General features: G+C 50.7%; 1 protein-coding gene across 1 annotated transcript; it reads left to right on the top strand.

Moving 5' to 3' along the window:
• Positions 1-1,047: 1,047 nt before the first annotated feature.
• Positions 1,048-19,201, top strand: P2rx4 (purinergic receptor P2X 4). Its single transcript, XM_032886574.1, has 12 exons — positions 1,048-1,276; positions 6,894-7,041; positions 9,697-9,768; positions 9,875-9,947; positions 10,417-10,513; positions 15,078-15,158; positions 15,268-15,409; positions 15,504-15,640; positions 17,363-17,456; positions 17,546-17,611; positions 17,889-17,984; positions 18,451-19,201. The coding sequence occupies exons 1-12, from the start codon at positions 1,143-1,145 to the stop codon at positions 18,475-18,477; spliced, it is 1,167 nt and encodes a 388-aa protein (XP_032742465.1). The 5' UTR covers positions 1,048-1,142; the 3' UTR covers positions 18,478-19,201.
• The last annotated feature ends 944 nt before the right edge of the window (positions 19,202-20,145 follow it).

The raw sequence follows: 20,145 nt of genomic DNA, 5'->3' as shown, positions 1-20,145 counted from the left end.
TCCACCATGCTCTCTCAGATCAGAGGGGCCAACTCTGATGGAAGCCTCTGAAACCATGAGCCTAGATACATCTTCCTCCCTTTTGTTTCAGGTTTCCGACACAGTGACCAAAAGCTGAAGCGAACACATATGGAATAAAAGATTTGCAAAGGGGTTGGGGATTTAGCTCAGTGGTAGAGCGCTTGCCTAGGAAGCGCAAGGCCCTGGGTTCGGTCCCCAGCTCCGAAAAAAAGAACCAAAAAAAAAAAAAAAAAAAGATTTGCAAAAATGAAAAGAACCGTTTGGAGTCTGATTAGAACCTAAAATCTCTCCTATGTGACCTGCTAGATTTATACTGCACAGGGCTGAGACGCTCTCCTCCTACGCTCACTGCACTGTACCTGGTGTAAGGAAGATACCTATTAACACTTCTTGGATGTATCTGTTACACTAAATATAAAATACCTATAAAAACACGGCTCAAGGGAATGGATGTATGTGACACGTAACAATGGCCTCTTTCCACTCACTGGCTTGAATTTTTCCAGTTCTCCCTAAGCTTGTGATGAGACATCCTCAGTGGCAAGATGGCTTCAAGGACACCTACCATGCTCGGGCTGTTTCCTTTTCTCAGAGGCAACTAAGTTATCGGACTTGGGGCAGGGACACCGCCTGACTTCAGTTCTAGGAGGGTATATGGTGGCATGTGTGGCTGACTACTACAGACGTCCCTTGGTTCTCTAGGAATGTAACTCTTACCCACGTTCCCCTGGGGCACGGCTTGTTCTGCATCCAAACTGCTGAGGTGTCCTTTGCAACAGGGAGGAACCCATCTGCCTCTCAATCCTAGGCCTGAGGGGGTCATTACCCTTGTTACTCTCGAGTTGACCCTGCTCCCTGGCCCCCTGCCCCCTGCCCCTGAGGTAATTCGTCCCTTAGGGCTAAGGCACTCTGGCTTGTTAGTCTCGCCCCTTGAGGGGGTCACGGGTCGGGGCGTCACCCCGGGGTGGCGGCGGGGGAGGAGACGCGATCCTCAGGCCGCGCACCGCCTATTTCCGGGCGTCGCAGCGAGCCTGCCCGAGCTGCTGGGCGGAGCTGCGGCCCGGAGCCGGCGGTGGCGAGAGGACCCGCAGTGGCCACGGCGCGGAGCGGTCGGCGGAGCCATGGCGGGCTGCTGCTCCGTGCTCGGGTCCTTCCTGTTCGAGTACGACACGCCGCGCATCGTGCTCATCCGCAGCCGTAAAGTGGGGCTCATGAACCGCGCGGTGCAGCTGCTCATCCTAGCTTACGTCATCGGGTGAGCGGGCCTGGGGAGGGGCCGCGGCTGGGGGAACCCAGACTGCCGGAGACCTGGCAGCGCCCCCTGGCTCGCCCTCGGAGCCCGGGGCACCCGCTGAACCGGCCAAGCCCCTCCTCCTCCTCCCCAAGTTCAAGGGGCAGCGACACGCCCTCGCCGGGCTCTAGCCACCTGGAACCGGCTTGAACGGGACACTGGGGACAACTGGAGGTCTTACGAGCTGAGCCTTGTCTTAGCTAGACCGTCACCCCATCTTTCTTGCACCCTTACCTTCCGACTTGCTCCATGATGCTCTTTGACTTGGTGGAGGGACTGCGCAGGGAGGGCTGAACTCTTAACGCCACAGTCTTCCCTTCGCTTCCAAGGCTCGTGATTTTCATTCGGTACTTTCTGGGTCTGTGGTTTCGGTTCCTTTAAGAAGCGTCTGATAACCCAGGACCCTTGAGATGTCACACTTCCCAAAAGTGTCCTAAGGGGTCACTCACTTCCTTTGCCTTGTTGGATTGGTTGGGAATATGAGTACCTGCCTGATTTTGATTCTAAACTCTGCTCCCCAAATACTGTTTATATATACCCTCCCACCACTTGGCATTATTAAATGGTTAATTTTAATTGGACGCACCTGTAAGAATTTAATACACCCCAGGAGAGGTGGTGAACGCTATCTTGCCTCCGGGACCCAATTTCAAGGTATTCAAGTGTCAACAGCTGCTAGCGTGACAGGTGGATCTGTTTCCTTATTCTTTCTAAAGGGCCTAAAAGCACGGGTCCCTAAACTACACATTGGAATCACCTAGAATCCACAGAAAACATAGATTGCCCGTTCACAAGCTGACACAGAGGGCTTGCCAACCTCAGTGCTGGACCACACTCACCTGAGAAATTTTTGTGTGGTCTTGGATAGATGAATGGGGTTCACAGGTGGTTGGAAAGATGGCTCAGTGGTTAAGAATGCCTAAGACACAGCCTTTAATCCTAGGACTGGGTAGAGGGAGAGGCGGAGGATATCTGTGAGTTCAAAGCCAGCCTGGTCTACCAGAATTACATAGTGTCTCAGATAAATAACAAGCCAGCAGGTCTCCTGCTTGGTGTGAGGTCTGGAGTCTGTTCAGACCGCCTTAGGGCATTCACAAGAGTGCAGGTTTCCCCTCACAAGGTTGCAGGTTCCAGCATCTAGAAGCAGTAGACACTAGGTAGAATTTGCTGACGCCGGGTTTCGGTAACCAATATGTCTGCAATCCCAGCATTTATGTATGGGCCTTGAGGCAGAAAGATGTTGAGTTTAAAGCTAGCCTGGCCTACATGAGATCCTGTCTCCAAACAAGTCCTATGTAGATAAAGTGTGTCTCCCCCAGCTGGGGCCCGAACCCAGGGCCTTGTGCTTGCTAGTCAAGCGCTCTACCGCTGAGCTAAATCCCCAACCCCGATAAAGTGAGTCTTAAGATGAGGCCTTGGATTTATTCAGTCTCTGACACCTGAAACACCTGGACAGTTAGTTTGGACTTGTTGAGTGTCTGAGGGAGTAGTTTCCAGGGTTCAGGATGAACTCTCGAGTAGTGAGATATGCAGCTAGCCAACTCGGATTGGAAGGATCTGGAATCAGGAGCTCTCGGCTTTTGCTTTTCTGGGCTAATCTGTTCACTGATGAGAGTCTGTGGCTGTTGTCATTTTAAGAGGGCCATGTGCAGCCACTGAGTGCTATCTCAATTAAAATGCACTCAAGCTAAAAACAAACAAAAACCAAAAAAAGAAAAAACAACAACAACAAAAAAAAAACCTACTAGGTTTTGAAGGTATTTCCAATATAGTAAACCAAGAAAGTTAAATATCAGTACTTTTCCCCGGGGGATACCAAGGGCCTTTTGCATACCAGACTAGCTTTGTGCTATCGTTTGTTTAAATGCTGCCTTGGTTTTTGATTACGTATCTGTGTATGAGTGAGGGAACATGCCACATGTGGAGGCCAGAGGACAACTTTTAGGAGTCGGTTCCCCCCTTCCATTGTAGGTTCCGGGGATGGAACTCAGGTCCTTAGACCTGCACAGTGTTCACTTTTACCCGCTGAAACCACCCCACCAGCCTGTATTGTGAGAAGGTTGTGGGACTTGGGTTGAACAGGTTCATGTAGCCCAGGCTATCCTACACTGAACTCCCAATCCTGCCTCCATCTCCCAAGTGCAGGAATACGGGTGTACACTACCAAGTCAGTTCCACTCTGATACTTTAGAAATTGATGATGTCTCAGGGTGTTGGAGGCACAGGTCTTTAATCCCATCGCCTGGGGAGACAGAGGAAGGTAGATCTCTTGAGTTCGAGGCTAGCTGGTTCTACAGAATGAGTTTTGGGACAGCCAGGGCTACACAGAGAAATCCTGCCCCCACCCCCAAAAAATTCTATATTGGACCACATAAAAATATGTCATTAATTGTTTCTGTCCTGTTCTTTTCTTCTTTTTTTTTTTTTTTTTTTTTTTTTTTTTTGAGCTGGGGACCCGAACCCAGGGGCCTTGCGCTTGCTGGCAAGCGCCCTACCACTGAGCCAAATCCCCAACCCCTCCTGTTCTTTTCTTTAAAGACAAGATCTGTAATTCTCTGGCGGGTAACATGATATGAGTTCTAGGCTGGTCTAGAACTCATAGCTCTGCCTCTTAGGTGCTGAGATTAGAAGCATTCACCAGCACACCTGTTTCCAATCGTGGACTCTTACCGTGGAACTACGCTCCCTACCCTACCCTCCTGTATTCCATTTCTGTTGGGCAGCATAGTGGTGGGGTCTCCTTACACAGAAGCGCCTGTCCCGATCGATCACCTCTAAATCAATAGTGCTTTCACTTTCACCCATCGTCACCACGACCAACATTGACTCATGGTATAAATTCAGGACTTGGTTTTTGTTTTTTTTTTCTTTTTTTTTTTTTCGGAGCTGGGGACCGAACCCAGGGCCTTGCGCTTGCTAGGCAAGCGCTCTACCACTGAGCTACATCCCCAACCCCTCAGGACTTGGTTTTAAGCTTTTAGCTTTGTTGTTTTGAGACAGAGCCCAGCTCTGCAGCCTGGGTAACCCTGCACTCACTAAGGAACCCAGGCTGGCCTAGGAATCCGCAAAGTGAGTTTATGCCTTGGCCTCCTGAGTGCTAGGAGACTCATCACACCCTGGCCTTTCTTTGTTAACTTCCTGGCTCCATTAATCTTGGTGAAACGTGGTGACCTCTTTCTGGGTGAAGCGAGTCTCTCCTCAGAATTCCCTGTGATCTTCTCCACGTGACGAGCAAATAACTAAGCCTGTGGTGATGGCGTCCTCTCCCCTTCCTGATTCAGCACCTCGGTGTACAGAGTCAGGAAACCCTCTTTCTGCCCTCACCTCTCCACCAGAGTGGATTACAGGGAAGCACTGGTGCTGTTGGCTTCCTGGAAGCCCCGTAGGAGAGGACGCGGTGGGAGAGAAACCATCTTAAGGATGGGCAGAGGATCGAGGATCAAACAAACCCAGGAGTAACCCAAGAGCCAGGCAGTAGGGGTGCACACCTTTAGTCCCAGCACTCAGCACGCAGAGGCCAACGGATCTCTGATTGGAAGCCAGCCTGGTCTACAGAGTAGGTTGCAAGGCAGCCAGGGCTACAAAGAGAAACCCGATTTTAAGAAAGAGAGAGAGAGAGAGAGAGAGAGAGAGAGAGAGAAGGTAACCGAGTTCCTATTTCTGAAGTCGCTCGAGGTGTATCTGGAGCAACACAGACTGTAGCAATGTGACGGCAGCTTAGCAATGTTCAGACTGCCTGGCAGTGCTTAAGATAACTGCTCTCTTCTTATTAACTTATCTCCCTGAAACCCTGTGAAGTTCTGTTATCCTTCAGTGTAAAGGCAGGACAAGCTGAGGTGCGAAGCAATTAAGTGACCCAGTGCAGTGACCTCGTCACACAGACAGATGCCTTCAGGTGTGTAGTTAACTCAGCCCAGGGGCAATGCCCTTCCTTCAGAAGGAACAGGAGATGACCAGAATCCCTGAGGGGAAAAGATGGGACTGTAAAACATTTCCCCGAGGGGCTGAGGGGAGAGCTCAGACAGTGAAGTACTCAATGCACAAAGCTGGACGACCAGAGTTTGATCCCTGAATGAGGTGCTGAATCACACGCCTGTAATCCCAGCCCTGGGGAGGCAGACACAGCTAGGACCCTGGGACTCAATGGCTTAGCCTAATCATCCAGCCCCAGTTAGATCCTGTCTCAAAGAGACTAGGTGGAAGCCAGCCGTGGCGGCAGCGCGTGTCCTTAATCCCAGCACTCAGGAGGCAGAAGCAGGTGAATTTTAGGGAGTTCAAGGCCAGCCTGGGCTATAGTGAATACCATCAGGGTCCACACAGCAAGACTGTGTCTGAAAAAGTGCTTGCTAGGCTGATGTAGAAGTGCACGCCTTTAGTCCCGGTAATCGGAAGGCAGAGGCAGGCAAATCTCTGTGAGTTCGAGGCCAGCCTGGTTTACAGAGGACAGCCAGGGCTACTCAGAGAAACCCTGTCTAAAAAAAAAAAAAAAAAAAAAAAACCAAAGTGACTGCTATTACAAGCCCAACAACTTGAATCTGGTCCCCAGAATCTGCGAGGGAGAAAATCAACTTCTAAAAGTTGTCGTCTGACTTTGACATGGGAGCCGCACCCACCCACAAATACCCACACACTACACACCAACCAACAGCTGGGTAGAGCGGCTCACCCTACAGTCCCAGCGCTTGGGAGTCTGAGGTGGGAAGATTGCTACCTTAGAGTCTGAGTCTACCCTGAGCCTCAAAGCCGGCACCTGATCAGCCAGGGCTACGTAGCAAAAGCCTGTCTTAAACACCCAAAGTTGCCTCAAAGATAAGGTTCTCTTGTCTGGAGACAATAGCGTCTCAGAAGTTTTTCTGGCTTGGGTTCAAATCCCTCCCCTGCCGCTTGCCAGCGATATGACCATAGGAGCGCTTGGCTTAGACATTCTTTGTCCCTGCTCCTATCTATACATTGTAGGTAAGAACAAAGCTGGGGGGTTGGGGATTTGGCTCAGTGGTAGAGCGCTTGTCTAGGAAGCGCAAGGTCCTGGGTTCAATCCCCAGCTCCGAAAAAAAAAAAAAAAAAAAAAACAAAGCTATGTGCCCCATAAAGTGGTTGGGACTAAGTGACCTACTGTGTGCAAATCAAGCGGAAACTATTGTTCTAATAACCTACTATTGGTGAGTCCCATAGATCAGAGTGTTTATAGAGGCTCTTCAGACATCCAGGAATAAAGGTAACGTTCACTCTGCATCTCCTGGATACTCAACGACTGAGCTTGCCAATCCCGACCTTCATTTCCCACAAAATAACCAGTGGGGCTACTACGCCTCTTCACGGTAGCGGAGGGTAGACGTTGGGCAGCTTTTTCCAGTCACATAGTCGGTAAATGCCACACTTCAGTCCTGTGGCTATTGGAGACTCCACAGTGCCAGTTCGAATTTACCGTCCCGGGGGTTGGGGATTTAGCTCAGTGGTAGAGCACTTGCCTAGCAAGCGGAAGGCCCTGGATTCGGTCCTCAGCTCCGGAAAAGGAAAAAAAAAAAAAAAAAGAAAAAAGAAAAAAAAATTTACCGTCCCTATGACCTACTGTCTTTCGCAGGTGGGTGTTCGTGTGGGAAAAGGGCTACCAGGAAACGGACTCCGTGGTCAGCTCAGTGACAACCAAAGCCAAAGGTGTGGCTGTGACCAACACCTCTCAGCTTGGATTCCGGATCTGGGACGTGGCGGACTATGTGATTCCAGCTCAGGTATGGCTTGGAGTGACATCTGTGCGCAGGAAGCCCTTTGCTGACTTTGTCCACCTACAGTGAGTGGCCCCAGTTCGCCACCTCCAGGCCCAGGTTGTTTTAGCCCAAGCAGGCAATACAGCCACCAGATCTCCCTGGGATGTCATTTCTTCCACAGAACCCTTGAGAGCTCTAGAGAGAGCTCTGTGGTGTGGCTGGCTCCAACCCAATACTCTGTCTTTCCCACACCTTCCTGTCTCCAAGCTCTCGAGAGTAAGGAAGCAGAGGTCTTTAGTCTTGGGAGGTGAATCTGGAAACAGTACCTTCTGTGTTATGGGTTTACTCTCCTATCTTACACCCACAAGGTAAAGCTTGTCAGAGGGTATAAAGAACAAAAACGAACCACCCTGCAGTTAAAGATCACACACCCAAACTGGAAGGAAATGGTCAAATGATTCCACCAGGAACAGAGAGAAAGGTATCGCTGCCTGAGACATCCTAATCTATACCCCGTCAATCCACACGGACGCACGTTAACGTTTCAGTCTCTTTTTTTCTAGTGCCAGAGGCCTCACACATGCTAGGCAAGCACTCTACTGCTGAGTCAGATCTCCAGCCCAAAAGCTGCAGGTTAAACGTTGACTCGGCTATGGGCCCCTTGGCCAGGCCCCGCCCTCCAGTCACCTTCCACAGGGCTCGTGTGCTGACAGCTGATGGGCTGGCTTGGTGTGTTTGGTGGCCACATTGAGTGAGCTGTGAGCACTTAGCTTGGAGCTAGGAGAGGGAAAGCAAGGACTTCAAGCTAGTCTCTTCCAAAGGACCTGGGTTCAGTTTTCAGCACCTCTGTGGTGGCTCACAACCATTGGCAGTTCCCCAGTTCTAGGGGATCTGATGGCCTCTTCTGACTTCTGCTGATACCATTATGTTACTGGCTCCCAGACTCTTCTCTAGAGTCTTTTGGTATTTATTTGTTTTCGAATGTCTCACTATGTTTGCCCTGATCTGATGAACCCAGAACTTACTGTGTAAACAGATCGGCCTTGAACTCACAGATCCTTCTGTCTCAGCTTCTTGCTCTAATTAAAGGCATACACACCACCACACCCAGCCTTTAGCATGCTCCCCTCCCAACCCCCTCCTCCAGCCAAGGAGCGAACCCAGGACCTTGCGCTTGCTAGGCGATCATCCTACCACTGAGCTAAATTCCCAGCCCCTTTGGCATGAACAAGTGCCTGTGTGTGTTCCTGCAGTGTAGCACCTGTGTGCAGTACCAGCAGAAGTCAGATGGCGTCAGATCCCCCTGGAACTGGGGTTGCAGGATAGTTGTGAGCTGCCTGGTAGGCGCTGGGAGCTGGATCCAGGTTCTCTAGAGGAGCAGCCAGTGCTCTTAGCCGCAGAGGCATCTCTCCAGCCCCTACTTCTTCTCTGTATGTGTGGAATTGGACATGGATTCCAGGGCCTTGTGACTGCTAGGCTAGTAGTCTACCACTGACCTACGTCCCCACCCTCCCCAGCATGTTTTCGAGGTCTGCGTAAGCAGCGAGCGTGTATCAGCATCTTACCACGCTTATGGCCAAAGGCTAATTCCATTGAATGGATAGAACATAGCTAGTTTTCCAGACGCTTTAGGCCTTTGGCTTGTTTCTACCTTTCGCCTGTTGTGGAAGTGCTGTTAGAAACATTTTTGTGCAGCCGTCTGTTTCGGGTGCTTTTTTTACTCCCTATTTTATCTCTATGTTATAAAACTCCATGGAGGTTTAACAAGGGACCATAGATTTGTTTTTTAAATTGTGTTCTTAAAATAATAATAATGTTATTAATAATATTTAATTATTAATAATAAAATCAATGTTATTATTGTTACTATTTTAGATGTTTGAGAGTTTTGCTTAGATAGGTCAGAAGAGGGCAATCAGATCCCTTGGAACTGAAGTTGCAGATGCTTTCGAGCCACCTGGGGTGGGTGTGAGGAACTGAACTTGTATTCTCTGCAGAAGCAGCCGGTGTCCTTAACCTCAGAGCCCCCTCTCCGTCTCCTTCAATTACATTCTTAAGGAAATTTCTGGACAGGTTTCCTGGTGCAAACCTGTAATCCCAGCCCTTGGGTAGTGGAGACAGGAGGATCAGGAGATCAAGAGCAGCTTGGGCTATATACAGTTGGAGGCCACCCTGGGCTACGTGAGACCCTGTCTCAGTCGCCCCTCCTCCACACAAAAAAGGACTGACTGACTTTCTTTCTTTCTTTCTTTCTTTCTTTCTTTCTTTCTTTCTTTCTTTCTCTCTCTCTCTTTCTTTCTTTCTTCCTTTCTTCCTTTCTTCTTTCTTTCTTTCATGTTCTCTTTGACTTCTAGCTTTCTGATTGTTAATACTCAAATGCTTTCCTTGTTTTAGGTATATCTTATTTGATTTTATATGTATAGGTGTTTTGCCTTGCATGTATGTCTGCACACTTCTTTTGTGCCTGGTGCCTGTGGAGGCCAGAAAAAGGTGGCAGGTTCCTTGGAACTAGAGTCATTGACCCTTGTGAGCCGCCAATCTAGATGCCGGGAATCGAACTCTGGAAGAGCAGCCAGTACCCTTAACCACGGAGCGATCACTCCAGCCCCATCTGCCTGCCTTCTCGGCCCCACTCACCTCTTCTTAGGGAGACTCAATAGGGTTCTCTCCTCCCCACAGGAGGAAAACTCCCTCTTCATCATGACCAACATGATCGTCACCGTGAACCAGACACAGAGCACCTGTCCAGAGGTAGGTGGCTCTTTGGGAAAGCCCCTCGGTGCTCCACACCGGCGACTGCTCGTGGCAAAGTGTGTACAGGCCACACGGAACCTGTCTGTGTCCATCCCTTTTCCAGATTCCTGATAAGACCAGCATTTGTAATTCAGACGCCGACTGCACTCCCGGCTCCGTGGACACCCACAGCAGTGGTAGGGATGAGTAGCTCGTGCAGCTGGGACATCTCGGCCGATGCTGGACCTGGGGAAAGTCACACTTCCTGTGGCGCATCTGCAATAGAGAAATTGCAGAAATAAGACTCTGCCCCACCCACTTCCCCACCCCGGGACACAGCTCAATGGTAGAGAGCACAGGCTTGGCTAAGATGAGCCCCTCCCCCACTGTGTGAACCTAGGGGAACCTGCTGTGAGAGCAGTTCCAGGGGCCTTCTTAGCCTTCCCTGTGTTGCGCCCCTCTCTGTGACTCCATGTCACTTTGGCAGCTCTGTGGCCAGCCCTGAGGCAGCCCCTCTTGTTCCACTTCCATTTTGAGACACGGTCTAAATCCTCTAACTTACTAAAGATGGCTGCCCAGGATCCTCTGGGTGTCCTAGTGTACCACACAGGGATAGAAGATGGGCGACAAGACTCCCATGCCCCCGGACCTGCCCTCTCTTCACAGGAGTTGGGACTGGAAGATGTGTTCCTTTCAATGAGTCTGTGAAGACCTGTGAGGTGGCCGCATGGTGCCCAGTGGAGAACGACGTTGGCGTGCCAACGTGAGTCCTACCCAAGGCTCCCAACCTTGGTTTTCAGCCTGGAGGGAGGTGACAGAGAGGGTGAGGTGAGCCTCTGTGCTGAATTCTGTGTGCACTCTTGTCCCGAGTGGGGCTGTTCTACCCCGAGAGAGTGGTTGTCAACCACAGATCGAGGAGACCACAAGGGTTTGTCACTTGCGACAAGGCTGCAGGTGGCTTACGTGTGCTGGAGCACTGTCCGTTGCAAATAGCCGATAGGAAACAGTTCTCCGGTTTTGGTCTTTTTTCCCCCTTTATTTTTTCCTTGGGGTGGGGGTTCTTTTTTGTGACACAGGGTTTCTCTGTGTAGCCCTGGTTGTCCTTGAACTCACTCTGTAGACCAGGCTGGGTTCGAATTCAGAGATCTGCCTGCCTCTGCCTCCCAAGTGCTGGGATGAAAGATGTGCGTAACCACCATTCCGCTGGTCTATTTTTTTTTTTTTTAAAGAGCCTCATTATATACCCTGGGATGGCTTTGAATTTTTTTAAATAATTTTTAATTACATCTGTGTGTGTATACATAACAAGGTTTGGAAAATTAACTTGCGAGTCGTCTCTCTCCTCCTGCCATTTCGGACCAGGAATGGAAGTCCAATCCTTTGGCGCTGCAGCCCATTACTTTACCCCCTGAGCAGTGTCAGCAGCCACGCCCTGAACTCTTGATCTCCTGCCTCAGCTTTCTAAGTATTGGGAATACCGGCATAAGCTATCATAACCTGGCTTGGGGTGTCTCAGGCACCGTGCCCACATACACCCAACCCCAACCCCCACACACACATCCAGCGCATTTCAGTTAGTCCATCTAACAGAAAAGACTGAGCCAAGCTATATCCGGGGATCACAGAGGACCAGGTCCCTTCTGCCTCTGCCTTCCTCAAGGTAGCTTCTTCTGCAGCCCTGGGCTTATGTCTCCCATCCTGTTTGTGCAGCCTGGACGTGTCCGTCACTGTGTCACCTGTGACTCTCAACCCATAATATGACCTTTGCTTCTTAGCTTGGACTTGGGTCACATATCTGCCTCTGGAGCTGGGTCCACCATCAATACAGCCCAAAAAGTACAGGCTGAGGCGGGGGCAGGCGTAGCTTGCAAAGGAAACTGGGGGCTCTGTTGCCAAGGAAATGAGGTAGTGAAATCACAAAAGCTACATCATAAACAATAGAGGTTCCAGGGGCCCTGGGCACCATCTCCCCAGTCACTTCTGTGCTTGGCACGGGTGGAGGCAGAGGCTGCACGTAGAGACCTGCATGTAGCCTGGGTTTCTGTGGTGTTCCGTCCTGTGGGAGACCTGAGGAGCAGGAAGCTGTGGCCGCTCAGCCTGGATGTGCTGCCCCTGGGGGAACCCTGTCAGCTCAGGCACAGGGGAGCAGCAAAAGGAGAGGGATCCTGGGGTTTGGGTCCTGGAAAGGATCTTTGAGAACTGGAGTGTCCAAGCTGGGGCCACTGGCCACTGGCCGCTGTTGAGGTTTTTTGAGATACCGGGTCTAAAGTAACGTGTACCATTGATGTGACATGTTGTGGCTTCTGAAAACTACGACCGAGACAAATGGCCTAATATCTGGTTATATTAGCCACATAATATATTCCAAGTCCTGTGACATGTTGGGATAGTATATACTAAATGTCACTTCCCTTTTACATTTAAAAAAATTTTTTTAAAGATTTATTTTTTTATTTTATGTACAGCATTCTGCCTGCATGTGTGACTGCAGGCCAGAAGAGGGCACCAGACCCCATTACAGATGGTTGTGAGCCACCATGTGGTTGCTGGGAATTGAACTCATGACCTCTGGAAGAGCAGTCAGTGCTCTTAACCACTGAGCCATCTCTCCAGCCCACATTTAAAAATTTCTTAAAGAGGCTGGGCATGACAGTGCATGCCTTTAATCCCGGCACTCAGGAGGTAGAGGGAGGTAGATTTCTTGTGAATTTGAGGCCAGCCTGGTCTGTGTAGTGAGTTCCAGGACAGCCAGGGCTATGTAAAGAAACCTTCCCTCAAAACCACAAATTAATTAGTTAATTATATTTCTTCAAGATTCTTTTTAAAAATTGCATGTGTATGTCTATCAAGTGCCTGCGGTACCCAGATCTGGAGTTAAAAGCAGCTGCGGTCCCCCTGACCTCAGGTGAAAGGGTCCCTAACCACTGAGCTGCCTCTTACCATGTCCTTTACTTACAAAAAGCTTTTCAAATGAAAATATAATACCATTTCTCTCCCTTCCTCCATCCACTCCTCCTGTATAACTGCCCTCTCAAAGGCTTGCTTTTATTGTTATTCTACACACACACACACACACACACACACACACACACACAGACACACACACACACACGCACGCACCGGCACAGACACACACAGATACACACAGACACAGACGCACACACACACACACACACAAATATAACCTGGTCTGCCAGGCCAGTAAGGTGGCTCAGCAGAAAAGGCCACTTGCAGCTGAGCCGAGTTCTAGTCCTAGAACGCACATGGTTGAAGGAGGGAACCAGCTTGCACTGGTCGTCTGACCTCTGTGCATGAACACAGGGTTAATTTTTTGTGTAAATGTGGCCTCCAGAAAACTTGAAGTGTGGTGTAGAAACAGCCATGGTGGTGCGTGCCCGGGATTCCAGCACTCAGGAAGCTTAGGCAGGGGGGTGGCAAGTCCAAGACCAGTCTGGGTGATCTATGGAGACTCTGTCCAAAGAAATAAGAAATCACACTGGGTGGTGATGGCGCACGCCGTTAACCCCAGCACTCAGGCATCAAGGGCAGGTGGGATCTCTATGAGTTTGGGGCCAGCCTGGTTGGTCTACAGAGTTCCAGGACAGCCAGGACTACACAGTGAAACCCTGTCTCCAGAAATCTAAACACTGGAAAGAGAAGAAATCACACGGCTAAAGTTGTGTTTGATAACGTATTTAGACCAGACAGCACCGTTTCAGGTCTGAGAAGTCACACGAAAAGGTTGTGCTTCTGGCACAGGCTTCTGAGCCTCCTGCTGTAGAGGTGTGCTTGGGGTTCACTGGCCAGCTAGCCTAGTCTGATTGGTGAGCTCCAGGCCAATAAGAGACCTTGTCTCAGCGATGGATTGTGTTCATGAGGAAGACACCTCCAGGTATGCATGCAGACATAAAACCTGCATGCACAACAAGGCACTTAAAGGAGATGTCTCCATTCCTTCTTATTCAGTCCCTTCCTTTGAGTCAAGGAGGAAACCCTGACTTCGGATATCTTGGTTATCACCTCCTGATTTGTGTATCTTACTAAGAATCAGATCCAGACCACACACCCTGCACAGACAATCATATTAACTACAAGTTTTAACATCACTTCTCTGGGAGTTAATTGAGAGCAGCTCAATTTTTATGGATGCATACTAACTGTGGTATGCCCATACAATGGAATATTACTTTGCCTTTAAAAAGAATGAGGTTCGGGTTGGGGATTTAGCTCAGCGGTAGAGCACTTGCCTAGCGAGCGCAAGGCCCTGGGTTCGGTCCCCAGCTCCGAAAAAAAGAAAAAAAAAAAAAAAGAATGAGGTTCACCTAAGAACTTCCTCCGAATAGGTAACCCTCCTGGCTCACTCTTCCCAGTGCTGGCAGAGCAGATATGAGCCATAACGGACTAAAGGGGCTCATTTTTTTTTCCTTTTTTTCGGAGCTGGGGACCGAACCCAGGGCCTTGCACTTGCTAGGCAAGCGCTCTACCACTGAGCTAAATCCCCAACCCCAGGGGGCTCATTTTTAAATGGCTAATGCTCTTTAGTTGAATCTCACTTCATTTGTGAAAAAGAAAAGAGCTGCTTATAGGGTACACCAGTATTAGGGGTACGATACAGAAAAATGACATAAATGGAAAAACCCTGTCGTGACTCCTCCCTCTGGATAAGGAATGGGGACTTCGAGTTTGAACCAGCTCCAGGCCCTCACTTAGCATCAGAAGTGTCCCGCTCGCCCCCCCCACCCCACCCCCCACCCCCGGTCAAGTGGCCCTTGGTGGCTTTGCTGCTGATGCGTGGCTGAGATGAGCGGCTCCATTTATAACTTCAAAGGTCTCGTCTGCTTCAGCTGAGGCCTCCTCCACAGAGGGGGTCAGACCGACCCTTCTGGGTTCTTACAGAACGAGTCACTTTGGGAACAGACTCACCTTGTATTGTCAGCCGCAGGCTGAGGTGGCACCTTTTAGAGCTCTCTGGCAGTACGGTTTCCTTGTCAGCAAGAATGTCCCTGCTGGTGAACTCCTCTGTGTTTTGACTTATAAAACCAGATCTAGCAAGCACCCATAACCCACGAACACCTTCAAAGGCAAACAGGACAGCAGCTGCTGGGGGAGTCACAGTGGTCACAGCCAGCACCCTGTCCATTGAACACTTTGGACAGGAAGTTCTGCCCCTTCAGAGGAAGGCCTGGTGACCTAGTGTGACACAAAAGAGAATAGAAAATGCCAGATGCTCCCATTCTCCGTGCCGGAGTGGCACTGTGAACGGTCGGGAAGGGAAGGGTTGCACAGCCATGCGCGCGTGTATAATAACCATTACAGTTCTCTTCCAGGCCGGCTTTCTTAAAGGCTGCAGAAAACTTCACCCTCTTGGTAAAGAACAACATCTGGTACCCCAAGTTTAACTTCAGCAAGTAAGTGGGGGCCGGGCACGTGCATTCTCAAGCCTCTCGATAGAACTTCAGGCTCTCTCTCCCCCTGAGGTTGTCCCGCTCAGACTCTCTGCTTCCTCCCTGACTTCAGGAGGAACATCCTCCCCAACATCACCACGTCCTACCTCAAATCGTGCATTTACAATGCTCAAACGGATCCCTTCTGCCCCATATTCCGTCTTGGCACAATCGTGGAGGACGCGGGACATAGCTTCCAGGAGATGGCAGTTGAGGTAGGTGGCCAGCATGGCTTCTCGTATCTTCTCGGCCCCAGCATGGGCCTGAGTTCTTGAAAGCCTAGCTTTTCTCTCCTGCTTTCCCCCACAGGGAGGCATCATGGGTATCCAGATCAAGTGGGACTGCAACCTGGACAGAGCCGCCTCCCTTTGCCTGCCCAGATATTCCTTCCGGCGCCTGGACACCCGGGACCTGGAACACAATGTGTCTCCTGGCTACAATTTCAGGTACACCCACATGGTAGGAGGACGCACAAATGTGGGTCGAGCCTGGGCTGCACCGTGAGAGCTGCATTCAAATCTGCTGTCTGAGAATGCTGCCCTCTCCGTCTCCCTGGGACCTAGGAACAGACAACACGGAACGGCCTGAAAGAACAGATTTTTATTCTCTGAGAGTTCTGAAACCCGAAGCCTGTAGTCTGCATTGCTGTAAACTCTATGGTCAGACCCTTCCTTCCTCAAGTGTTTGGCAGCTATAGCAGCCCTTGGCTTATGCATGTGTCACCGCCTCTGTGGTCATGTGGTTTTCTTCCCCATTATGTCCCCTCTGTGTAGCGAAGGATCACCTTGAAATCCTGAACCCCCACTATCCCCCCAAGTGCTGCGTTTAGAGGTATGCACTCCCACATCCGCCTTCTCTGTCCTTTTTACGGATGGCCAGGAACTTGCTGTGTAGACCAGGCTGGTTCAAACTCCAGAAATAGGACTGCCTTAGCCTCCTGAGTGCTGGGTTGAAGGTGTACCTGGCCTAGTCTCTCTTCTTGTACATGAGATTTAGGGTCAACCTTAATCTAGCACGACTTCACTTTAATTACATCTGCAAAATAAGGTCACCTTTGCGGGATGTAGGTGGAGATGAACTTTAGAAGGGACACTATTAAATCCAGGAGACCCTGGGAAGGTGAAGAGAGGTCTGAGAAGCCCCTTTGCCATTTTCTAAAAGCAGTCAAATCCTGTGTACAGTTAAGGAGCATTTGCTAGGTCGGGTTTTTAAAGTTGCCCTTGACTCCCCCTAGTGGTAGCTTGTGGTATCAACATTGCGTGGGGTAGTGAGAAGAAGACTAGGGCAGCTAGCTATTCGAACTCTCCCCGGGGGGTCAGATTTGTATTGTCCCATCCCTGTTCCTGCAGGGTCCTTAGGGACCACTGTGGAGACCTCCAGCTTGGGTTGGAATCCTAGAGCTGAGATGTTGACAGATCCCACAGGACACCCAGCCCCTCGCCTCTGCCTGCACCAGTCTCCCCTGAGGGTCCCCAGCCTGGACCATAACATAGAAGTTGTGGACCGCATAAACCCCAGGCTTCAGGCCTGAGGTTCTGGAGAATGCTCACTAAGGCTGGGGCGTCGCAGAACAGCAGTTGGGGCGAGCTTTCTTCAGAGCTAATGAGGATCTAAAACCGAGTGGTTGCCTATTTAAGAACAGATTGACCTTTTAGTTCCTGGACTGCTGGGGTTACAGACTTCCCTGGCTTGCACTCTGTAGCTTGGAGGGTGGGTTGTATAGCTGTTATGTCAGCTCAGTTGTGTATCTCAACCCACCCAGCAGATGGTAGCCAGAGAGGAGCCCTGAGGCATGGCGTATCCCACCTGGAGCCAAGCTTCCAGGCTGAGGCGAGCGACCGGGCTGGCTCGGTCCCCATCCTTCAATGCAGTCCTGCAGATCCCCACCGGCTGAAGAGTTCTCTGTTAGCACGCAGGGTTCAGAAAAGCCATTCAGATCAAGAGGCTTCCCATCCTGGGGGAGGATGCTGATGGAAGGGGAGTCACTCTGCTCCTCCATAGGGCTCCTGGTCCCTCCTGCCACATGCCTCACAATAACCGGGAGGCTGGCCCGCGGTGCTTGGTGTCTGTGAAGCCACCAGAGCAGCCCATTAGCCAAGACCAGTTGTGCCCGGGGACCCGGGTCCGGCTCTAACGGTCTCCCCATCCCCTCCCGTCTCTGCCTCCAGGTTTGCCAAGTACTACAGGGACCTGGCCGGCAACGAGCAGCGCACACTCACCAAGGCATACGGCATCCGCTTTGACATCATCGTGTTTGGAAAGGTGGGCCCTCCTTTGAGCCCCGCTTGGAGAGCGAGCCTCCCACTGTCCTCCTTTCCGTCATCACCCCCGTCTCCTCCTGTCTTACGCAGGCTGGGAAGTTTGACATCATCCCTACCATGATCAACGTTGGCTCTGGCTTGGCGCTCCTCGGGGTGGTGAGTGGCTAGAGTTGTTTCCCCGTCTGGGCCTTTCCCGCTTAGTGAGCACTGTCCGTCCCCTAACCTTAGACTTGACTACACCAGATGCCTCTAGGGGCGAGGAGGAAGATTCCCTAGAAACCCCACCTCTGAGACCAAGCCCCACGGTCAGAGTCTAGTCTGATCCAGAGAAATGGAGATGCCTTTCCTCCCTGGTCGATTAGACCTCCAAGGAAGAGGGTCTTAGAAAGCGACGGCTAAAACAAAAATCCTGGTTCGTTCTGTGCTAAATCAGGCGACGGTGCTCTGTGACGTCATAGTCCTCTACTGCATGAAGAAGAAATACTACTACCGGGACAAGAAATATAAGTATGTGGAGGACTACGAGCAGGTAGGCACCTGTACCCGGGACGGGCGCGAAGTGCGACACCTTGCCTTTGTCTCTTGTCCCCATGGAGACCACCAAGCGAAGGCCCCCCCTACATACAAAGGCTGGCACCGGCCAGCGGATCACCCCAGCTACACCTGTGCTAGCATGTATTTCCTTTCTTCAGCTGGGCTCCCTCTCTAAAACCCAGCTGTCTTTCACCTTGGCACTTACCGCAGTCACACCTTGACTGGGATAGTGGGCAGCAGGCCAGCATCTCCATCCACACCGTGCACACGCTCCTCTTGTGGAATGAGGGGTTTGTACCCTACTGTGAGACCCTCCAGAACCAACTCGAGACCTCTCTGTTGTTCCAGATCCTTCCATAAGCCCTCAGGAAAAGCACCAAGCTGCTGTCCGCCGTCCGTCGGTGGCTGGGCACATGGTGGCAACACAGTCTGGGTAGTTACTGGTTCTCTCCTCTTCGCAGGGTCTTTCGGGGGAGATGAACCAGTGACGCCTAACGCTACATTTCCACCCCGCTCGGCCCGCGAAGCAGAAAGATGGGGAGAGATGGCTACTGTGTCTGTCACTCTAGAGAAAGCTCCAGGGTTTCAGCTCAGTTCTCCACTCCACAAATACTCAGGGTTGCCCAAGCACGTCTCATTGAGCCCGGTTCTGCTCTGCTGCTCAGATGGGCTTCGGATACAAGATCCTCCTGCTTCCGCCTCTAGGAATGCTGGGATCATACACGTTCACTGCAACGCCCATTTCCCATGGGAGTTTTGGCATTTTTTACATTTTACCTTTCCTTTGTATACATCTAAGGCTGGCCTCAGACGCAAGACGTTCTTCCACCCTATACACCCTTTTAATCTCACTGTGTGTGGGAAGGGGGTCGTTTGCACACGACGCACGGTGGATGTCCGGTGTGCTGTTGGTTGGGCCACCTGTGGCTTATACAGTGTGAGCGTATGGAGGTAGGCGGGGTCTGAGAGCAGAGACACTGCTGTGGCTTACGTACAGGCCCAGGCCTCTGAGGCACAGCGGCTCTGTCCACGCACTTTATTTCTAAGGAAGGAGGCTCTCCCAGGTGCTGTCAGCAGGCCTGGGACACTATTCCTCTTCCTTATAATCAGAGAAGTTGTCCTTGTAGCAAAGGCAGGGTTAGCTTTTCCTTTTATAAGGGCTGTGTTGAAACGACCTAGGACCAAACATTAAAAGAAATAATTTTTTAAAGATCCTTGTCTGTTGTCTCTCGGCGTGTGAGCCGTCCCCTAAACCTTAGATTAGCCGTCCCCATAACCTTCTGTTATGAAAGTTGTCAACGTACGAATGGAGTCACCAAAGAAGTGGTCAGGCTGGGGTGGGAGGTCTTTGTGTGGTATCTGCCTGGTAGTAAGTGAGTGGTGTATATGCACGGTCTTGCAGTGAGGGCCACTTCTAGGAGCAGCTAGAGTCCCTAACCACTGCTTTGGTCACTGCCCGAGATAAATGAGTGACCAGAACTTGTCCCTCACAACAACAGGATGTAGGTCTTCTTTTACCTTTCAAAGTTTGCCTTGGCTGTCTGGCTGTACCTACATGCCACCTCTGTCCTGCCCTGGCCCACAGGGCACTCAACATCCCGCACTGCACCCTCCACCATCTCTAAAGAGGCTCTTTGCCTTGGAGAACCTCCTGCTGTCGGTATTTGATTGTGACAGCCTCTGCGGTAAATTCTACGGTGGGCTAGCCTGCCATACTCAGGAGAGCTCAGACTGCTTCTGGCAAGAAGTTTTGTTTTTAAATGTGCTGAGGTTAGGGGAGGCAAGGCTTATGAAATGGTTTTTAACAAAACTCTGGTTTGTGTGGCTTTTTTGTTTTGTTTTGTTTTTTTGGGAAAGGTTTTCTCTGTGTAGCTTTGGTCATCTTGGAACTCAAGCTGTAGACTAGGCTGGCTCCGAGCTCACGCCTGCCTCTGCCTCTGCCTCTAAGTGCTGAGATTAAAAGGGTTGGGGATTTAGCTCAGTGGTAGAGCACTTGCCTAGCAAATGCAAGGCCCTGGGTTCAGTCCCCAGCTCCGAAAAAAAAAAAAAAAAAAAAAGCGTGCATCACCACTGCTGGTCTGTTGTAAGAGGTCACATCATGGCTGGAGAGGGCTCTGTGGTTAAGAGCCCCTGCTGTCCTTACAGAGGACCTGAAT

The sequence above is a fragment of the Rattus rattus genome, chromosome 16 (assembly GCF_011064425.1).
Source record: "Rattus rattus isolate New Zealand chromosome 16, Rrattus_CSIRO_v1, whole genome shotgun sequence".
Classification (NCBI taxonomy): domain Eukaryota; kingdom Metazoa; phylum Chordata; class Mammalia; order Rodentia; family Muridae; genus Rattus; species Rattus rattus.
Note: the sequence above shows the minus strand (reverse complement) of the source record. Positions and strands in the feature narration are given on the sequence as shown.